Genomic DNA, 18,293 nt, shown 5'->3' on the forward strand with positions numbered 1-18,293 from the left:
TTCTGCTTCCACTGGGGACTTGTATATCAAAAACCTCCTAACGAAGAACTGTATGAGGCAAGCACTTAATGCCAACCTGCAAAAATCACCAATACTACTCCATTCTAGGACATAAAGTCACCAGCAGTTAGCTTGAAACTAGGACAGCTGCAGCATTTAAAATACCTACTACAAATGAGAACTACTTAGGCACATCATAATTAGTAAATGGCAAATATTAGGAGTTATGGGAAAAGAGATCGTTAAAACAGATTTTAATAGCCCAGCATTTCATACATTCAGATGTGAAAATCCAGTCAGCATACACTTTGAGCATTAAGCCTACATTAAGAAACAAACTGCTTCATTTCTGAAGTTGTAAAAACAAAGGTTAAATATCTGCTTCAGCACAAAACCTGTAATTTTTCCACAGTGACTGTATTCTTTTGCTTTACACAGCTAATAATACCTGCCCTGGCTTTATACCCACACATCTTCTGAATGCTCTACAAGGCTAACACTTTAATCATCGAACCAGCAAAAATACCCAAGAACCACATTTGGCATCAAGGTTTCTGGAAGTAACCTATCTTTTTAGTTATACTTCATTTATACAAAATACCAAGTTGAAAATAACCCCTTTTTTGCAGGCAGCTGCTTTTCCACTACTTGTAACAAAACCACTGAGCAACTCAAACACTCCTCTAGCAAAACAGAGATGCCCCCAGGACCCCCCACTCCCTGCCTGGACACCTTGTTCCATGCCCCCTCTCCCCACCGATTCCCACGTTGCCCACCCCTGTCAGCCTCCTCCTCTCCCCGCTTTCCCTACTCCTCTGGTTTCTCAGCCCCATTTATTTGGAGCTGTCAGTTCAGCCCCACCACTCCTTTTCCCTTTGTATCAGCTTTTGTCCCTCCATGGGAACAACATTACATGTTTTTCTCATACATCATTTCCAAAAACATCTGGAACAGTTTGCTGGAATTCAAGACGAACATGACCTTGACAGTATCTGACCATTTCAGCCTAACAGGAAAAATTATAAACAAATTAAAGCAGCTTCTCATGATGGAAAAGGCTGGTCAGCCTCAGAATAAGATGCTACCAGAGGTGTCTACACTTGGGTCTGCAGCTTTAGAAGAAATTACCTTCTCTGAACATCCAACTCCAGTAATTGTAATTGAAGCTGGGTATTTCTGGATATGCAGTTCCAGTAATTATAATCAGAGCTGGACATTCAAGGAAATTCCAGGGTTTTCCAAACAGCTGCACAAAAGAACATAAATTGGGATGTGATGACAAAGTTTTACTCCTTTCCATTCATTGCCTCTTTCCTCACAGTAGCCTGGCAGTCGGTTCTAATTTGCAAGGTCTGATCCTGTTTTACAGGATCAAACAAGCAGCATCAGTAGGGAGGAAAGTTTGTGGAAGGAACATAGCATTAATTAGTATTTGGAAGTTGAGCAACTTCCTGAGAAAAGACTGATAAAACTGTAAAATCTCATTTTACTGTCTAACCCCTTTTATGCCTGTGCAGAACAGCTATTAAAACTCCGCCAGAAAGTCACTTATTGATTCAGTGCTTGATCCAAATACAACCGAAGTCAATATGACTTGACCCCAGTAGCACCTTCCATGTAAGACATTGTAAAAGCCAGTAACTACCTTTAGACACTCCTGGCAGGGGCAGATTTCTAAATGAAAGCTGTCTGCATGCCCATAAATCATCTGCATGATCCAGCTGTCATACTGTCCCTTCAGACCCCAAGCACTAATCACACAGTAACACATCTGAACCATCCCCCTTCACGTTGGAGAAAGCAGCTCACCTATCGCCAGCCTATTAGGTTAACTATTAATTTGTTTCTCCAGACACTGCAGTTTTGTGTCTGACCATCACCCACAGACCTTAAAAACCAGCTCTGTCCCTCTGGACATTGCATATGCAACTGAGCACCATGCAGCCGCTCGTTCACCCTTTCCCCCTCAGGAATGGGAAGGGGACAAGAAAGCAAAAGGCTCGGGAATCAAAATAAGGACAGGGAGGACTGACTCCCCCATTATGGTCACGAGCAAAGAAACTGAATCGGTAGGGGAAACAAAACGAACAATAATTTACTTTAAACACTACCACCACACCAAGACTTAATTTAACAATCTGAATAGGACAGTGAGAAATACAATCACATCTTAAAAACACTTTCCCCACACCCCTCCTTTCTTCCCAGACTCAGCTTTACTCCCAAATTCTCTACAGCTTACCCTCGAGTGGTGCAGGGGGACAGGAATGGGGGTTTCAGTCAGTTCATCACCCACTGTCTCTGCCGCTCCTTCCTCTTCAAGGGAAGGGCTCCTCACACTCTCCCCCTGCTCCAGCGTAGGGTCCCTCCCACAGGAGACAGTCCTCCATGAACTTTCTTCAACATGAGTCCTTGCCACGGGCTGCAGCTCTTCACAAACTGCTCCAGCATGGGCCCTTCCCTCAGGCCACAAACCCCACCCCCGAGTTGCTCCATCATGGGTCCCCGCCACATGTTGCAGCCCTGAACTACAAGAGTGGGGGCTCCTTCCCACAGAGTCTCGGCCTCCTTGGAGCACAGCCGCCTGCCCAGGTGCGGGCTCCTCCACAGGCTGCAGGTCGGCATCTGCTCCACCGGTGACCTACATGGGCTGCAGGGGAGTGGCCCTGCCCTCTCACCATGGGATGTATCCTGTAGAGTGGTCTCTGTTCTCCCACTGACCTCGGTGTTTGCAGAGGTGTCTCCCTCACAACTCCAACTCCTGCTCCCAGGTTCCCTTCTTCAACACGTTATCACAGACGTGCAGCCACCGTTGCTAATCGGCTCAGCCCTGGCCAGCGGCGGGTTCACCCTGGAGCCAGGGGAGCTTAAGGAGCTTCTCACAGAGGCCACTGCTGTAGCCCCCCCGCCCCCAATATCAAAAATCCCGCCACACACATAAACCCAGCACAACAGTCAATCAAATCCGAGCACCTGCCCCACCACCAGCATCTGCTCCTCCAAATTGAGACTTCTGGTTCCCCCACCTTCCCACAGCCAGGGTCCCACTGCACGTCCCTTTGTGAACTGGTGCACAGTGGATATTTTCCTACTGTTGAACCAAATGCTGAAGCTGTCCCCCATAACTCACGGGGTTAAGTAAAGCTGCTGGAGGCACAAAGCCTGAGGAAGTACAGAGGCAGGAGCTGCTGCCTGCCCTCTCCCCACCCCGCAAAGCCCAGAGACCCTTCAGCTGCATGACCTGGCTCAGCACTTTGCTCCTGGATGAAACCTCACCCCTGCCTTCTGCTCTCACTGTTACTGCAGTCTTCCCACCCTCCAGCTTCACTTAGACATCTTGCTGCTCTTATTATTTTCTTACACATCGTCCCTTCAACCTAGTCGACATATAATTAATATAGATTTAAACCAACATGAATTTTAAATCCAAAAGCCACAGGGAATTAACACAACATTAGGTCTAATTCTCCCCCCATCTTCTGCCTCATTCTGTTGCATGATTTATCTCGTTAAATGATAAGCAGTTTGGGAATGGCCCATTTCTCACTGGTTTATAGCACCAAATATATAGGATGTGAACCAGCCAGGGCCACTGGGCAGGGTCATAATATAAGTGAGTGATAATCACTTAATTAAGGCTACATTCCAGTTGTTTGTTACGGTAAGGAATCAGAAGGGAGTCAAACATCAATCATTTCTTTCTTTTTCTGTTCCTATCTCTTTGATGCCAGTTTGAAGTATCTTCAAACCACCAAAACACTCTGCAACTTCTTTGTTCTCATATCATTTCCCACATACAAACCCTTCACCTCTTTCTGTCCTTGAGACATTCATTCAGTAAAACATAACCAAAGTTGAATCTCTAACTTGTATATTTGTTTCTAGTATTATTTTACGTGACTTGCCCAGCATCACACAAAACGTTGGAGGGAAAAAACTGTGCCCTTAATGGTGACTCCAGTCCCTCCTGATTACGTGAATAACAACTTCAAGCAAACTGAAATTCCACCTTATGGTGTTTGGTCTACACTTAGCAAAGGCCAAAGCACTACATGGCCCCAGCCTTGCCTACATGTTTAGACAAGTGTAATGGTTACTACTATTATTGTCTTGTCAGTACAAATATGAAAAACTGAAATAAAATCTAGCAGAATAGGGTTTTTACGTTCCAACGTATTCAAAGCATTCAGTGTTCCAGCATACTTCACTGTGGCACGCACTAAAAAAACACACAAAGGTCAACAAAAATTATTTTAAACCCAATAATGGAATATAAGCAAGCTTTATAATATAATTAAATGGCTTTTCACTTTTTTCCTTTTTTTTTTTTCTCCTTTGCTTTGTGTTTTTAGAGTATGATCAAGCAATTGTTTTGGAAGAATTTGTAGTAATTTGGCACAAACATGAGTGCTCTCAGGATTTAATTTAAAGTGTAATGTAGGCAAAGACCCAGAAAGAAATTCTAATTGTTTCATTTTAAAATTAACCTTCTCGCTTCACCTTTATGGTCTGAGAACATGCACAACCATGGCGGGCCATTACACTGCCCAAAATACTACATGAGCAAATGAAGATTAAAACAAAGGTTAAACAAATTCTGATGACTGTCAGGTAAGCAACCTTTCTTGACCCTCTCATGCTCTCTGCAGTTTGAGGAAACACCCAAAATAACTCCGCTGAGGCACTGCTGGTGTCTGTTAATCCACTGTTGACTTTTCTCTTGTCATGGTTTTCTGCTTTCTTTACCTCAGCAGCACTCAGACACACCAAGGAAAACCAATTTGGATTACCACTGCCCACAGACACAGAGCAGGCCCTCCTGTTAGAGGAGATGGGAGAAAAGAAAATCCTGTATCTTCTTCAGGTGTTGGGGAATGGATTCAGGGAGACTAAGGATGATCAAGGGCCCAAAGGCAGCACACAGCAGAGCCCAGAGCCCAGCTCTTCTGCCTTTCCACCCAGAGGCTTTGCCTACCAGACCCCAGAGAAGTGCTAGCGCTGGGGCAATCGCACATCAAGCTACGAGAAGGAACACAGAACATTTCCACTTGCACATAAGTTGAGGGTACTAAAGGGAAGAGGGACCAAGGATTCCCTTCCCTTCCTCGGCATCAAATGCTGACACATCGCACAGTTGGTTTTACTGTGCTAAAATTAAGTAATCAGGTGCAACAAGGCATGCCAGCTGTGCAGTAAGTAGTGATTTACTATGTACAACACAGCCCCAGCTTTTAAGAGATCTTTCATTTTCCTTAACAGCGGGAAGAGTGGTGCTCTTACACAACAGCCTAGGTTGGACAACCTAGGAAGATCCCTATTTCTAAAAAACTCCACTTACCAAGAGTTATCACGTTATTCCCATATTACAGATCCTGTGAAGCTGTAGGTATTTCCTGTTCCAAGACTGAACGAGTGCTGCAATGTGGCAGATAGCCTTCAGCATCGCCGTCTGTGGGTATCGGGTATCAGAGTGAATCACAGGGAGCGAATCCCTGGGAGGGCAGTATCATAGGAACCGGCACTCATTACACGGCAAGAGGCATGCGAGCGCAGATCATCAGGAAAGGATTCTATCCCATTAGAAAGGAAAAGGCAAGATGTGATTTTTATCCAACTCACTCTTGGTTTTAGGGAATTGCCTTTCTTTTTCAGATAACTTTGCATCTCCTCACCAACACAATCATCGAAGCCCTAAGATTGCGTCAGAAGCACGGTGTGTCATTGCTCAGTGAGAGCAGAGCGAGGCTCAGCATAGTGCTCTCCTTGCACATCATGTTTTACATAGGGCTCTCGTTGCATCATTACTGCATTATTTTTAGATAACCATCAGTGAATGTCAGAATGTGGGTCGATAGCTATTAGATTTATAGGCAGAACTAGCTACGCTTGTAGCAGTAAAATGTAAAGCATTCGACAATTTCTTGAAGAAATTTGACCATGGGGATCGGGGGCTAAAAAATGCAGTTGCTAGTACTCCCAAAACTGTTTAGAAAAAATAATATTGTACCACTAGGATACATTACTGAAGTTGAATCACTGCTGTTGACTCACAGTAGGGTCAATATTATATGTATTCAGTTTGAACAGCCTCTCGTAGACTTCGATAAGGACATCTTACCATAAAAAACTCTCCCTTGTAAGTTTAATATTTCAGTATGCAGAATGTCCTCACCTACCCCAGGATCCAGGCGTCTCTGTCGGAGCTGGGAAATGGCAGCCTGCCAGCCCGCCGTAACATCTGGACCAGATTGTTTAATTTTAGATAAAGATTGGTGGCATAAATCACAAAACGAGTAAAACCTTTTTAATTACCTGAGAAGACTCATTTCTATTTTCTTTTGTGTTATGCCTTATTAACAGATAGATTTGCTCCCAGGCTGTATACAGCATTTTCTTGTTAGAAATGCATGCGCTATCTACCAGGTGAGAATGTGGGAAGATGGTGGCTCAGAGTAGACCAGAACAACTCCCCAAAATCCAAGTGCACTCACAACATATGCCTAAAGCCAACTTCGTCTGTCTGTCCTCCCTGATCAAAGCTGAAGATCTCCAGGATGGCAAGCACGGGACTCTGTTGTCTCAGCAGTGCCTGCGGCCATCCGAAAGGCCGCAAGGTATCCAAGACGCTGTGCGAGCCCAGCAGATGCGACACTCCGCCGGCAGCTGAGTCGTGCCCTTCTGGAGCGGCAGCTGGAAGCCAGGCAGGATGCCTTCGGGCACTGAAATGTCACTACATGCCCACGTTTTGCCAAATGCATCCAATTCCAAATGTCTCTTACTGGAGACACAATACTACACCACTGATCCAGACTGAGGCTTGAGAAGAATACTGTAATTCACATAATTACAGAACTCTTTTTTTTTGTATTCTTAAAAGCTAACTAACTCATTTGGCAGCATAAATCTAACATACCTTTGTAAATTTTAACATTGAGGTAAGGTTCTGTTTCTCCATTCAGGCAGACCTGAATTAATATGTAAGAATAAAATACCAATGTTGTCACTATTTTCTAGTCATTGCTGTTGCATCTCATGAATCCTGTGTTGTCTCTGCATGATAAATGTGTTAGTGGCTTATTACTCATTCATTGCCAATGACAGTGAATATTCGTATGATTATGCCAAACAACTATCGAAAACAAAAATTATCTATCAGTTCCTAGTCAGCCGGGTTGTAAACTAAATGTCACGTTAACGTCTAAGCTTCCAGATGCTTCCTAAATGACTGTCTGAAGCCTCATCGTTTAACTCTACTATTTCTCAAGGAAGTATTTATTTTATTCATCCTTTGATCTGTATCAGACCCAATTTCCATGAATCTGATAAGAATAATTTACAGACAGCAGCTCTCAGGTGTCTCGAGCCTATGCAGACCACTCTCCTACAGCTAGTAAGTTTAGGTTGAGAACTTCTAGAAGCATGTACTAAACCTGGATAATTGGCATTATTCCTAATGGGGAATATGGCAACAGAATCTGCTAGGTATATAATAAATATTAAAGCTTCTATTTTTATCAAGTAGCTATATCAAGCTACACAAAATAATACAGTTAATTTCTACTTCAGAAACATCATGGCAGGGGGGTAGACAAAGAAACAGCATCTCAGATCCTGTGTGGATCAGTCAATACAGCAGTCACATCCCCACAGCATATCACTTCATCTCCACATCATCATTTCTTACATCAAAGGATTTCACCCAGTGAGGCTGTGCTTGTATAAAGAGCTATTTTATTTCATTAACGTGATTAAAGTTCAGGCCCTTCTGCCAACAAATAGTATTTCCCTACTCTCAATTATTTACATTTAGTTGTTTATCTTAATCTGAGAATTTCTTAGCATTTTAGTTAATACAATACCTCCTTGTTAAAATCTTAATATTACTAGTCTGTGGGTGTAGCGCTATTACATACTACTAAATGGCTGATAGAACCACTTTTAATCTGCCTTATTTACATATATAATTTTTATACTCAGTAGTTAGCTAAGTTTGTAATGTACTTTGAGGATGATAAGTGTTATAAAAGATAAGCATTATCTTATCCTTATGGGTAGTAAATCCACATATCTCTAAAGTGTTTTAAGTTAATTAAGTGACACTTTACAAGGGGGATAGGAAGACCGTGCAAAAGGCTGTGTTTCTGCATCAGTCTCAATGTCCATATGCAACCCTCACAAAGTTAATTTCCTAACTGGATAAGCAGACGAGAGCACAATCTGTATGCAGGAAGGCTGCTGGCATGCACTTGTTCATATCTCAGCATGTGCAAATAATTCCATGTGCGAGCAAGTATTTCCAAGATGCACGCTTGTTTAAAAAATGAACATAGGCTTATTTAACCACCAAGGAATTCAAAGTTCCTCTTCAACTCTTAACATTTGGTAAAGCAGCAGTTTACTCTCTGTGCAATTCTTTAGCACGAAGGGAAGAACCCTCTCTGCTCACCCACCTTCTGGCCAGCTTCAGCGGTTCTTCATCTCTGGCCTCTCGCTCACAACAATTCGCTACTAGCTTTTATTCTCCCTGATCTTATACATAATCTGTTGTGAGTTTACAAAATAAAATCTGAAAGAAAAGCCTAGCGTGAGTCAGCAGTGCCTTTTCACAGTGTTTTCTGTCTTACTAATATTTAGCTTAAAGAATTTTTATACCTCTTTTCTCACACTACTCAGACGACCCATCATTCCTGCCTCATTGGCTTCCAGGCAGCTAAGCACTTATTAGATTCGTCTGTTGGTGTGTATCAACCAAAAAGCACCAGAGAGGGAGTTTATAGCCTTTTTGCTCCGTGGAGACTTTAATCCAAGATGCAGACCTTTGCTGAACACGCACAAGTAGACAGGCAGATGCTTGCCCCAGCAGCGCCGGAGGTAGCTGGGTGGAAGGTTCCTTAGATCACCAGTGGCCAGCAGAACCCATCTGCTTGTATTTCTTACAAATGCTCAGCTATGGTAAATATAGATGATGGCTTCCCCACATGTAAACCAAGCGTTTATTTGGAGTGCTCTTCCTCCTGCACTTCAAACTGGCAGAACTATTTAATGACTATTTAATGACTAAACTATTCATTTATTGACTTCAAGAGCTTCTGGCGAACAGAGTTTAGAAGAGATTGCCTGCTTTTGGGCACGATCACGCTCAGAAAGATAGGGACAAAAACCAACACACAAAATCAGATCCAGGCTACTTCCTCCTACCTGGGATGAATACTCCACACTGGTGCAGCCCCAGCACTCTGCACATGTAAGAAAACCTGCTTATGGACCCTACCCATCCCACCAGCCTCTCGGTGCCTCAGCAGCAGATAACTCCTCAACACTTCCCCAAGCTAAGGCAGGCACGGCCAAGGACATGCACCAGCCTTGTCCTCTCTCCCCCTGAGGAGGAGGGTGAATGCACACTGCGCTGCCAGGAACATTTTCCTTTCCCACACCCAGGGTGGGATCAGGCACACCTTCAAGGGGGCAAAGGGAGGTGGGGGAACATAATGCAAGAGCTCAAGGAGGAAGAGACACAGCCAGACAAAAGCTGCCTGGGTAATTCCCCCGAGGCCACTGCTCGTAGGAGATGAGCAGCTTCTCACTATGCAATAGACACAAGACCCATCCCCACTGAGAGGAGTCTCATGGTGAGCAGTACCTTCGTACACTGTTTCAGGACACAAACTGCAGCTTTCCTCGAGTCATATTGCTCATCCTATAATGCCATTTTGATGTTAAAAAGTTGGCCCACCAGGTCTCAGGATCCTATAAATGCACAATTTCTCAAATTCCTCATGGTCATTAATGGGTTTGTACATTAGCCCCAGAGGAACAGCATTAGGTAAACTGAAGAGTCTGGCCAGCACTCTGCAGAAAGCCCACGGTTATCGCAAAAGCTAACTAGTTTGTCATGTAAGCACAGAAACCCTCTCTTTGTCAATATAGAATGGAAAATTTCATTTGTGTGAATCGCTATAAAAGTTGGAGATAATCTGGAGCACAATTTTGCTTATGTAAATGTCAGGACTCAAAAATTAGGTTTGGATCAAAAAGACAAGTTGTAGTTAATACCCAAAGTAAAATGCACATGTTCCTTCTCAACCTTCATTAGTTTTCTCTAAACATCTGCTGAACAAGAAAATGCCATCCATAAAAGTGACTACAGAAATTAAAAGTCCTCTGAATTCTCAGATAACTGCATGCACGTACAAAAGCCTCCATTTCAAAGGGCACCCTCGTACTTTTTTTGCAACCACAGGAGCCATCCAATTAGAGACCAGCAAAAAAGGAACTGAAAAGCAAAGAGTAAAACCCACAAGACTTGTGCAAGGAACTAAGGAGTAACAATAAACTTTCAGAAAGAACAAAGCACACATACAGTTCTAAACAAGTCTTAGGCCAAAAGAAGATCGAATAGACAAATCTGGACAAACTCAAGTCTTCTCACAGATACTTTATGAATTACAACAAGGAGAAAACTAAGCAAGGCCACCGTCTACTCTGATGACTCCCTCATCCCGTTCAGCACTCGCAAGGTGCTCTTTCAACCACCGTCTGAAACCAGAGTCCCACAGCTGACATGACGTAGCTTTGTGCAGCTGCAACCTCAGCTAACAGTGGCTGGAAAAAACAAGACCAGCAAGGTGCATCACCTGGAAAGGGAGGAGCCATTGTAGGAGGTAGCTCGGGCCACGTTTGGGACAGCTCTTCTTGCACAGAGAGGAATAAGAGGGAGCTGGTGTTATTTCCAGGATGGCACTGCAGGGGAATGTCATTCAAAAGGAATGACTGCATGAAATCGTTCTCTTACCAGACCCAAGGTAGCATTGTTTGACTTGTTTTCATGGCCAACATTTACAGAAATAAATAAATATACATACATAAAAAAATGAGGGTTGCTGTACCACATAGAGCTGCTATTTCCAATATGCTTTACACTACATGACTCAAAAGCAAAAAACACAGCAATGGTAGATTGCTCATTTGATCTTTACAGAATGGAGCTTTTTAAGAGACGCAGTTTTTTGAAGATGACTTCAACTCCCACTGAAATCCAGCCAAGTCCTATAACGCAGAAAAAATCCATAGCTGATTGCACCCAAACTGTGTTTTATCTTGTCTCTTTGGGCAGGTGCTTCCCCATGCTCTCCAAGGTGCAGGCTTTCCACATGATACACTAGAGGATACTATAACGTTTTGTACGTGTTAAACTGCAGGTCAACTTTAAAACAAAACACGACCTTACACAACAGAAACCATTCTCTCAGTGGACGCATTTTGCAGGGAGCTTGTCTAAGAGCGTACGGTAGGTTTTGTTAGGCACTTCTCACCGACACGCAACTTCCCTATCCTAAAAGCAAATAAAAAAATCCAAAGTGAGCTCGTATTTGTGTACTTCAAGCGGACACTGGGATTTCAGCTTCAGGCATTCTTCAAGTGCCCAGAATGAATGCTGATTTGGCCACAGAAGGCTCTTGGTGTGGGAGCCAGTCCAGCTCCCTCTGCATCCTCAGTCCTATGGACTGTCCCAGCACACTTGGCTGTTTCCTTTTAGTGCCGGTGAGTGGTGATGAGGGTTCACCTCAGCCACCACATCTTACTCTAAACCCTCATCTTACTGAAGCGCAACACACTGACAGAGCACATTACACTTTTCTAAAAACCACATGTACCAGATATATCCTTGACCCAAAGTTATGTAACCACTATGCCAGAGCTACTTTTCAGCCAGACTCATCATTGTTGCTATAAATCACCCTGCTGTGCAGAGGCCAGACAAGATGTCACATTTATGTGCAGAGCTTTCTGCCTGCCCTAAGAAAACGTCTGTGATATGGGCAACATATCTATTACCTCTCCACCTCCCCTGGTCTTTAAGTGCATGGCCGCTCTTCAGCACTAAGCAGATTCCTGTACTACACCGTAAATGTACTCCAAGTGCCCACAGCAGCCTACAGACGAGACAGCACATTCAGAGCCACCCTCACGCTCACAGCTCCCGTTTACAAGCACCACTGAGCTCCAAAAGCAGCCCCAGAGCCCATCGGCACAGGGAGTCCCATATTAATCTCCATGCAAGAAGGGTATTAACTTATAATTTCAGCTCTCCCTCCGTATTTGTGGGAGGTTTTAGATGGCATCATGATTACTTGTCCAGTACCAAGGTCTTAGTATGTGGTCTCCTGTCTTGAACTGCAGCTATTACCTCTTTTTAAGTAAGCGCCTAAATCTTCCTGGAAACTCCTGCCCTAGCAATATCCAGAAGCAGACAGTTTCACAGTTTGATTGTAAATAACATACAGCTTTATACCTTATTCCTTGTTTTTCTTTTGTTTCACCTTGTTTGTCACCCAACAGTGCCTCCTTAACATCTTGTGGCACCAGGCACTTCCCTACAGGACAGGTTTTTCATGCAAATGCATAAAGTAGCAATACAGAGAATGGTTTCCCACCCAGCTGAGCACCCCTCCATTTGTACAGTGCCTTCCCCAAGGCACAGACACTGATCGAGACAACTAATACGCACCAGGAAAGGCACGCTGCATCCCTGCACCTGCCTCACATCCTCCGTGCAGGAGGATCATCAGCAATAGCTCTGCTTCAGTACAGAGACACAGCACACACCGGCTTTCGGTTCAACACAGCACAGAATCGTGCGTTAGCTTCATATTCAAAACTCAGAGAGGGAATCACACCAGCATTGCCAAAAACACTAACTCTGCTAATTCTGATACATGAAAACTTGCAGTTGTTAAAGCTACAGAGATTGGAAGCAATAAACAGGACTCTTGATTGAAACTGCATTCCCAGTTGTGAATCTGTGGGGAACAATTTAAAAAAAAAATAGCTTCTGCAGTCAGTGTTTTAATTAGATACCTCACCTAGATTTCTCCCATCTTTACAACATGTTTCTCTATCCCACACAGCTCCTTTAAAACTCCCTTTCTACATCTCAGAACTACTGAACCTGGTGAGATTTTAATAGAAATCCCTTCCCCAAGCTATAAAGAGAAGCATTACTTGAGATTTTAATTAGCATCTGTCAGCACTGAGCCATAGGAAATACTGAATAGTTTGCTTAACTTATTAAAAAAAAGTGTATTTTGCTTTCTGACCTTCTACACTCAAACGATGCAACATACTTTAGCCATTTTAAAACTCCTTTCTAAGAAACTAACTCTATAGTAGTAAAAGCCATTCCCTCAATCAGCATACAGCGTGCTGCTCCAACCTGTATTCACCCGCTGAACACCCCTTTCATTTCACGCTGAAATCATGCCACTCTGATTTACTGACCACTACTATAGACCAGAAAAGCAGCGCTACGTTACTGCGATTTCCTCCCATCCTGTGGAAGATACTCCGAGCTTTACTCACAAACGGAACCGGGAAATCAGATACCAAACTGATTCAGTCCGTTGAGACTCCGGTTGCACGGTAATACAGGAAGGAAGCAGCGCGGTTCTATCACGCAAACTTCAAGCGAGCCGTGCGCCCGCTCTCTGCCTCGATTCACCCACCCGCGACCGTACCCAAAAGGCATTAAGAGCAGGAGAACTATTCTTACCGTTCAGCTGCCTGTAGACGATGTCTTCTAGGAGGGAGAGTCTCTTCAGCACCGCATCCTGGATGGAGCTGATGCCGTGGGCTGTCAAGTTGGCCACTTCTGCCCTGGGATGGATGTCATGGAAGGAGTCGCCGCTCTTGGCCGTGATGGGTCTGCACTTGGCCAGGAACAGGACGAAGCCAGCCACCGCGATCAAGTTTAACACCAGCAGGACTTTGACTCTCCTCAAAGAAGCCATCAAACTTCCCGAGGGGCACCGCCAGCCGCCGCGCTGCCGGCAGGGCTAGGGGAGCGGGCCGGCAGCCGCCCGCCGCTGCGCGCACATCCCACGCCGCCGCACGCCGCGGAGGGCTTGCGCGGGGGGCTGCGCGCCCCAGCCCGGCCCCGGGCTCTCCCGCCGAGCCGCGGCGGCGGGGAGCGGAGGGCAGCGGGGCGCCGGCGAGGGACGAGCACCGCTCAGCCGAGGCGCGGCGGAGCCCGCCGGGGGCTACGGCCCCGCAGAGGAGACGCCGCCGCCGCCGCCGCCGGGGCCGCCCGCCCCGCTCCGCGCTGCCGCCGGCGCAACTTCATACCCCGCGCAGGGCGCCCGCGCCTCGGCTCCGGGGCGGCCGCGGAGCCCAGCGGGGCCGGAGAGCCCTGCGGCACCGCCGCGCCTGCCTCCGCCGGGGGGGGGGGGGGGCGCGGAGCCGCTGCTGCGCTGCGCGGCCGGGGCATGCCCCGCCGCCGCCCCGCCCCGCCCGGAGCCGCCGCCGCCTCACTGCACCGCGGCGGGGGGGGGGGAGGGCGCGGAGCTCCCGCCCTTCTCGGCGCACGGGGAAGGGGGGGGAGACAGAAGGGAAAGTCAGGGCGGCGGAGCCTCTCCCCGCCCCGCCATCCGCCGCGGGCGCGCAGAGCCGGCGGGCTGCGGCAAGCGCCGCTCCGCGCACCGCCCGCGCCTGCGGAGAGCGGCCCCGCCGCGGCCCGGCTGCCGGGAAATCCCGGGCTGGAGGCCCGGGCGCGGCGCGGCGGGGCGGGGCCGAGAGCCGCCGAAACCCGCGTGGGCGGCGGGGACCCCCGCGGGGGACCGCGGCTGTAACGCCCGCCCGGGCGGGCACAAGCGCGCTGCCCCGCGGGGGGATGGCCACAGAAACGCACCTTCGCTGCGCGGTTTCACACAAAGTTCGCTCTGTCCGAGCCCAGCCGCCCCCCAGGCTGCCGCGGGGGCCTTTCCCCAACTTTGCTGCCCGGCTTTCCCGGAGGAAGAACGCCTTACCCTCCCACGGGCAAACGCGGCTTTCCCTACACAGGCGCTTAATCGCAGCTGAAGCAAACCGTCCTGCTTTTGTACGTCTCCCCAAATACTCCGTCCCCCGGGAGGGTAGCAGTGACCTTCTATACTTCAAACGTTACAATGAGGTAGCGTTAAACGCCATCAGCTAGAATTCAAATCCAAAGTTTTAATGCCAGAATACCGAGTATCCTCATCTGAGAGGGCAGCGACTACTTAACAACCCCAGTAAACCTCCCTCTTTAGAGCTTTATCCCTTTGCCACAGTTAACCCGGCTTTTCAGAAAGATGACATGAATGTAGATTAGAAATTCAAACAATGTTGAGTCACTGTATCCTTCAAAGCAACTTTTCAAGATGTAAGAATATTCCCCTCTCACCTTCATGTCATAGTTAAAGAAACAAAAATCTCAATGCCATGGAAACAAACCTGAAATTGCTTTAAAGGATTTGGAGTTTTAATTTAGTTACTAACTGCACATGAAATCTTTTACTTTATGGTTTCTACATTCAGACCCAGGACTCTGTTACAACCCTGAAGAAGAGAGACAGGCACATACCTTATAGTCAGACCCTAAAAATAACGTGGTCAGTCCATCATCCACGCTCAGGTTTGTTATTCTGCTAAGAGGGTAAAGATGTGGATGATTTTGGTGACATGAAGCTACAACTACATTACAGATTCCTGAAAACCTTGAAAGCTTTTTGCTGGCACCGAGTGGAAGTTTATCATGACACCTGCAGGTCCGAGGGTTCTTCTGGGGTGTTTTGGCACATGATAAACAGAAGAATTTTGTTTCCGGAACTGTCAGTTGAGATTTTTTTTCTCTACCAATAACATACTTTTTATCAAAAACAAACAAAAAACTGCACCCAACCAACCAAACAAGAATCAACACAACTTTGCAGAGTTGTTTACCCAAAAAGGGAAGCCACGTGGCCTCGGACTATCAGGAGCAGAAATATTTTTGCAAAGAGAAAACTACCCGCTGCTTGTTTTAAAACAGTCCTGGATAAAGAAGACCTATTCCCGCTTGTCCTTCATTACACAGTGCTCCCACTGAAGTCAGTGTTGTTGCATTACACAGAAACAGCAAGATCTATTTTAATTATAAAACACCATTTGGAAAAAGCTAGATTTAAAGAAGCTTGGCACATGGCTATTACATATGACACTAATGGAAAAAAAAAAAAAAAACTTAGTATCTTTAAAAAAAAAAATGAAAAAGGGAATGCAGAAGTTTGAAGCAGCTCTTTACTGAAGGACAAGGAGAGTATTTTTTGCGTCCCTTCCCCCAAGAAAGGAGCAGAAGTCCCCAAAGAAACCAGGGAGGGAGGGAAAAAGCCACAACTCATCCTATGATGACCCTGTGTTGCTGTGCATATAGGACACCTGGCTGCTGTGGGTGGGTGGTCCCAATGAGGACAGCAAGCCAGGGAAAAATAAACATGTCCAAAAAACCTGCAGGGGAAAAAAAAAATAAATAATGATACTCTGGGGGAAATAGCATAAGTGCTAAAAATTAAGAATACACAAGTGTTCAACAGCTAGCCATACAGTCCCCCTGCCCTATCCACAAGGATTAACTTCAAAAACTTCCCCAGGTATCTGGTGGTGGTGGTGCTTTTCTTTATATAAAGGGTAGAACTAAACAGTACAGACTTTGAAGCTCTGCTAGCTGACAACAAACAGCCATCACCTGGGAAGGTCACCAACCCAGCTGTAAAACGTCTCCATTACCGAGAAGAAAGGTTTTCTGCTGCTGGCCTCCTGGGGAGGAGGTGCGGTTTGGGCACCAACTTCCCCTTTGCAAAACTCCTGACTAGCATTGGCCTTCTGGGGGTGGAGAGACACCTTACAAAAAACTGATCCCCCTCTCCTCAACTGGTTTGCAACATTGCATGTTCCACACCACTCCTTCTACTGTGCTATTCTTAGTAGCAGCAACAATTTTCCCATATTTTTTTTTTTACTTGGAGAAAGTTATATCAGTTTACTCAGTCATCCTACAATTATTTCTGGCCTGATGATCAGGCAAAACCCAAAGAATCAGCACCAATCCTCATGCTCCCTTTAGCCTGTCCTGAGAAACAAACTCTAGTGTGCTCTGTGTGAGACTTGGCCATATTTCCAAACAGCCTAATGCTACCTGCATCAAGAGTCGCAGTATTATCTACTAATAGATACCTTTATACCTACCTCCCCTAAAGTGACTTGGGAAAAAGCAGCATAAATGGATAACGAAAAACAGAAAGGACCAAAAAGTCCACTGAAGATGGACACCAGCAGGGTATGGCTGTAGGAGACCAGAAAAGGTTAATGCTTTGTGGCATTAGAAGTCTCGAGATCGGCCTCCCACAACCAGTATTTAATTTGAGCTTCACACCACCATGAGACTGAACAACATTTAAATAACAAATACAAGATGGTAGTTTGCTATAAATGGGAAAAGGTCTCTCAAGACCACGGTCGCTAAATCAGGGTTTCAACAAGGAGTAGCTAAACCTCCACTGGAGAGTTTGGGTTTTTTTTTATTTTTTTTTCATTTTTTCCATTTTCATTACATTCTTACAAAAAAAGCATGAAACACTGTTACTAAATAGAGGAGAACTAAAGGGTATTTATCAGTACTGGGGAGAGAAGATCAGTGTGCATGTCTAATAGAAAATTTCTATTTTTGCCCAATATAGTGGAGTTCTCCTACAGCACACATGCACTTTTCAAGTGCTAGCCAAAATAATTACTTCTCTCCTTTTACAGGGGGAAAAAAAATCCACTAAATCATGAATATTCAGTGGATTGATTAATGACATAGTAATCCTTTAGCTAAAATCTCTGCTCCTTAAAATACAGCGAACACTAGCTGCCAGTTACAAGAAAAATTGAAAATACAAAAATAACTTGTTTTCCAGAAGTTATCTCATTCTGATCACTTCAGAAGTACACGATGGTAGTATGATGCCATGGTGCAGCTGGGGCAGACTCTCTTCACGTTCTGGTAGATGTAAGCCAGGCAGAAAAACCTGGTTTCTTGCCACTTACTGGAGCCACAGCCAGTGTTGTGCGTTCACGGAGCGTGTGCTCACCTGCTGGCAACGACTCTGGAAGGGGAGTTGCAACATGACCTGCAGCTTAAGGCCTCGTTGCGTGCAGAGCTGCAGTCCCACGCTGTTCCAGAAAACACAGTAGTGCTGGTGTTGCAAGGGTCACCAACATCACTAAATTTCTCTGTACCCTCAGTTTATTGGCCATGTGAGGCCTGATCTTGTGAAACGAGTAAGTGCTTGCAAAAAAAGATTTGTTTTTTTTTCAAAAGCTAATATTAAAAAGTTGATGGAACATTGTCTGTTCTCTCTGGATTAATTTTTAAAAGTAATTTATGCAAGTATTTAACATCAAAGAGGGAACCCTTTACCTCCAGCCTTAAAATTTTCCTCCACTACGGGAGCAGCTAATGCACAAAAGTAACTTTCTTC

General features: G+C 45.5%; 1 protein-coding gene across 1 annotated transcript in view; it reads right to left on the reverse strand.

The window, feature by feature from the left end:
* Positions 1-14,470, reverse strand: part of GALNT17 (polypeptide N-acetylgalactosaminyltransferase 17) — a 223,823-nt gene extending 209,353 nt beyond the window's left edge. The window contains exon 1 of the mRNA XM_032993700.2: positions 13,550-14,470. Coding sequence (XP_032849591.1) covers positions 13,550-13,787 — 238 coding nt within the window. The 5' untranslated portion in view covers positions 13,788-14,470. The remainder of the gene's footprint in view (positions 1-13,549) is intronic.
* Between the last annotated feature and the right edge of the window lie 3,823 nt (positions 14,471-18,293).

The sequence above is a fragment of the Tyto alba genome, unplaced genomic scaffold (assembly GCF_018691265.1).
Source record: "Tyto alba isolate M040663 unplaced genomic scaffold, T.alba_DEE_v4.0 Super-Scaffold_19, whole genome shotgun sequence".
In the NCBI taxonomy this organism is placed as follows: domain Eukaryota; kingdom Metazoa; phylum Chordata; class Aves; order Strigiformes; family Tytonidae; genus Tyto; species Tyto alba.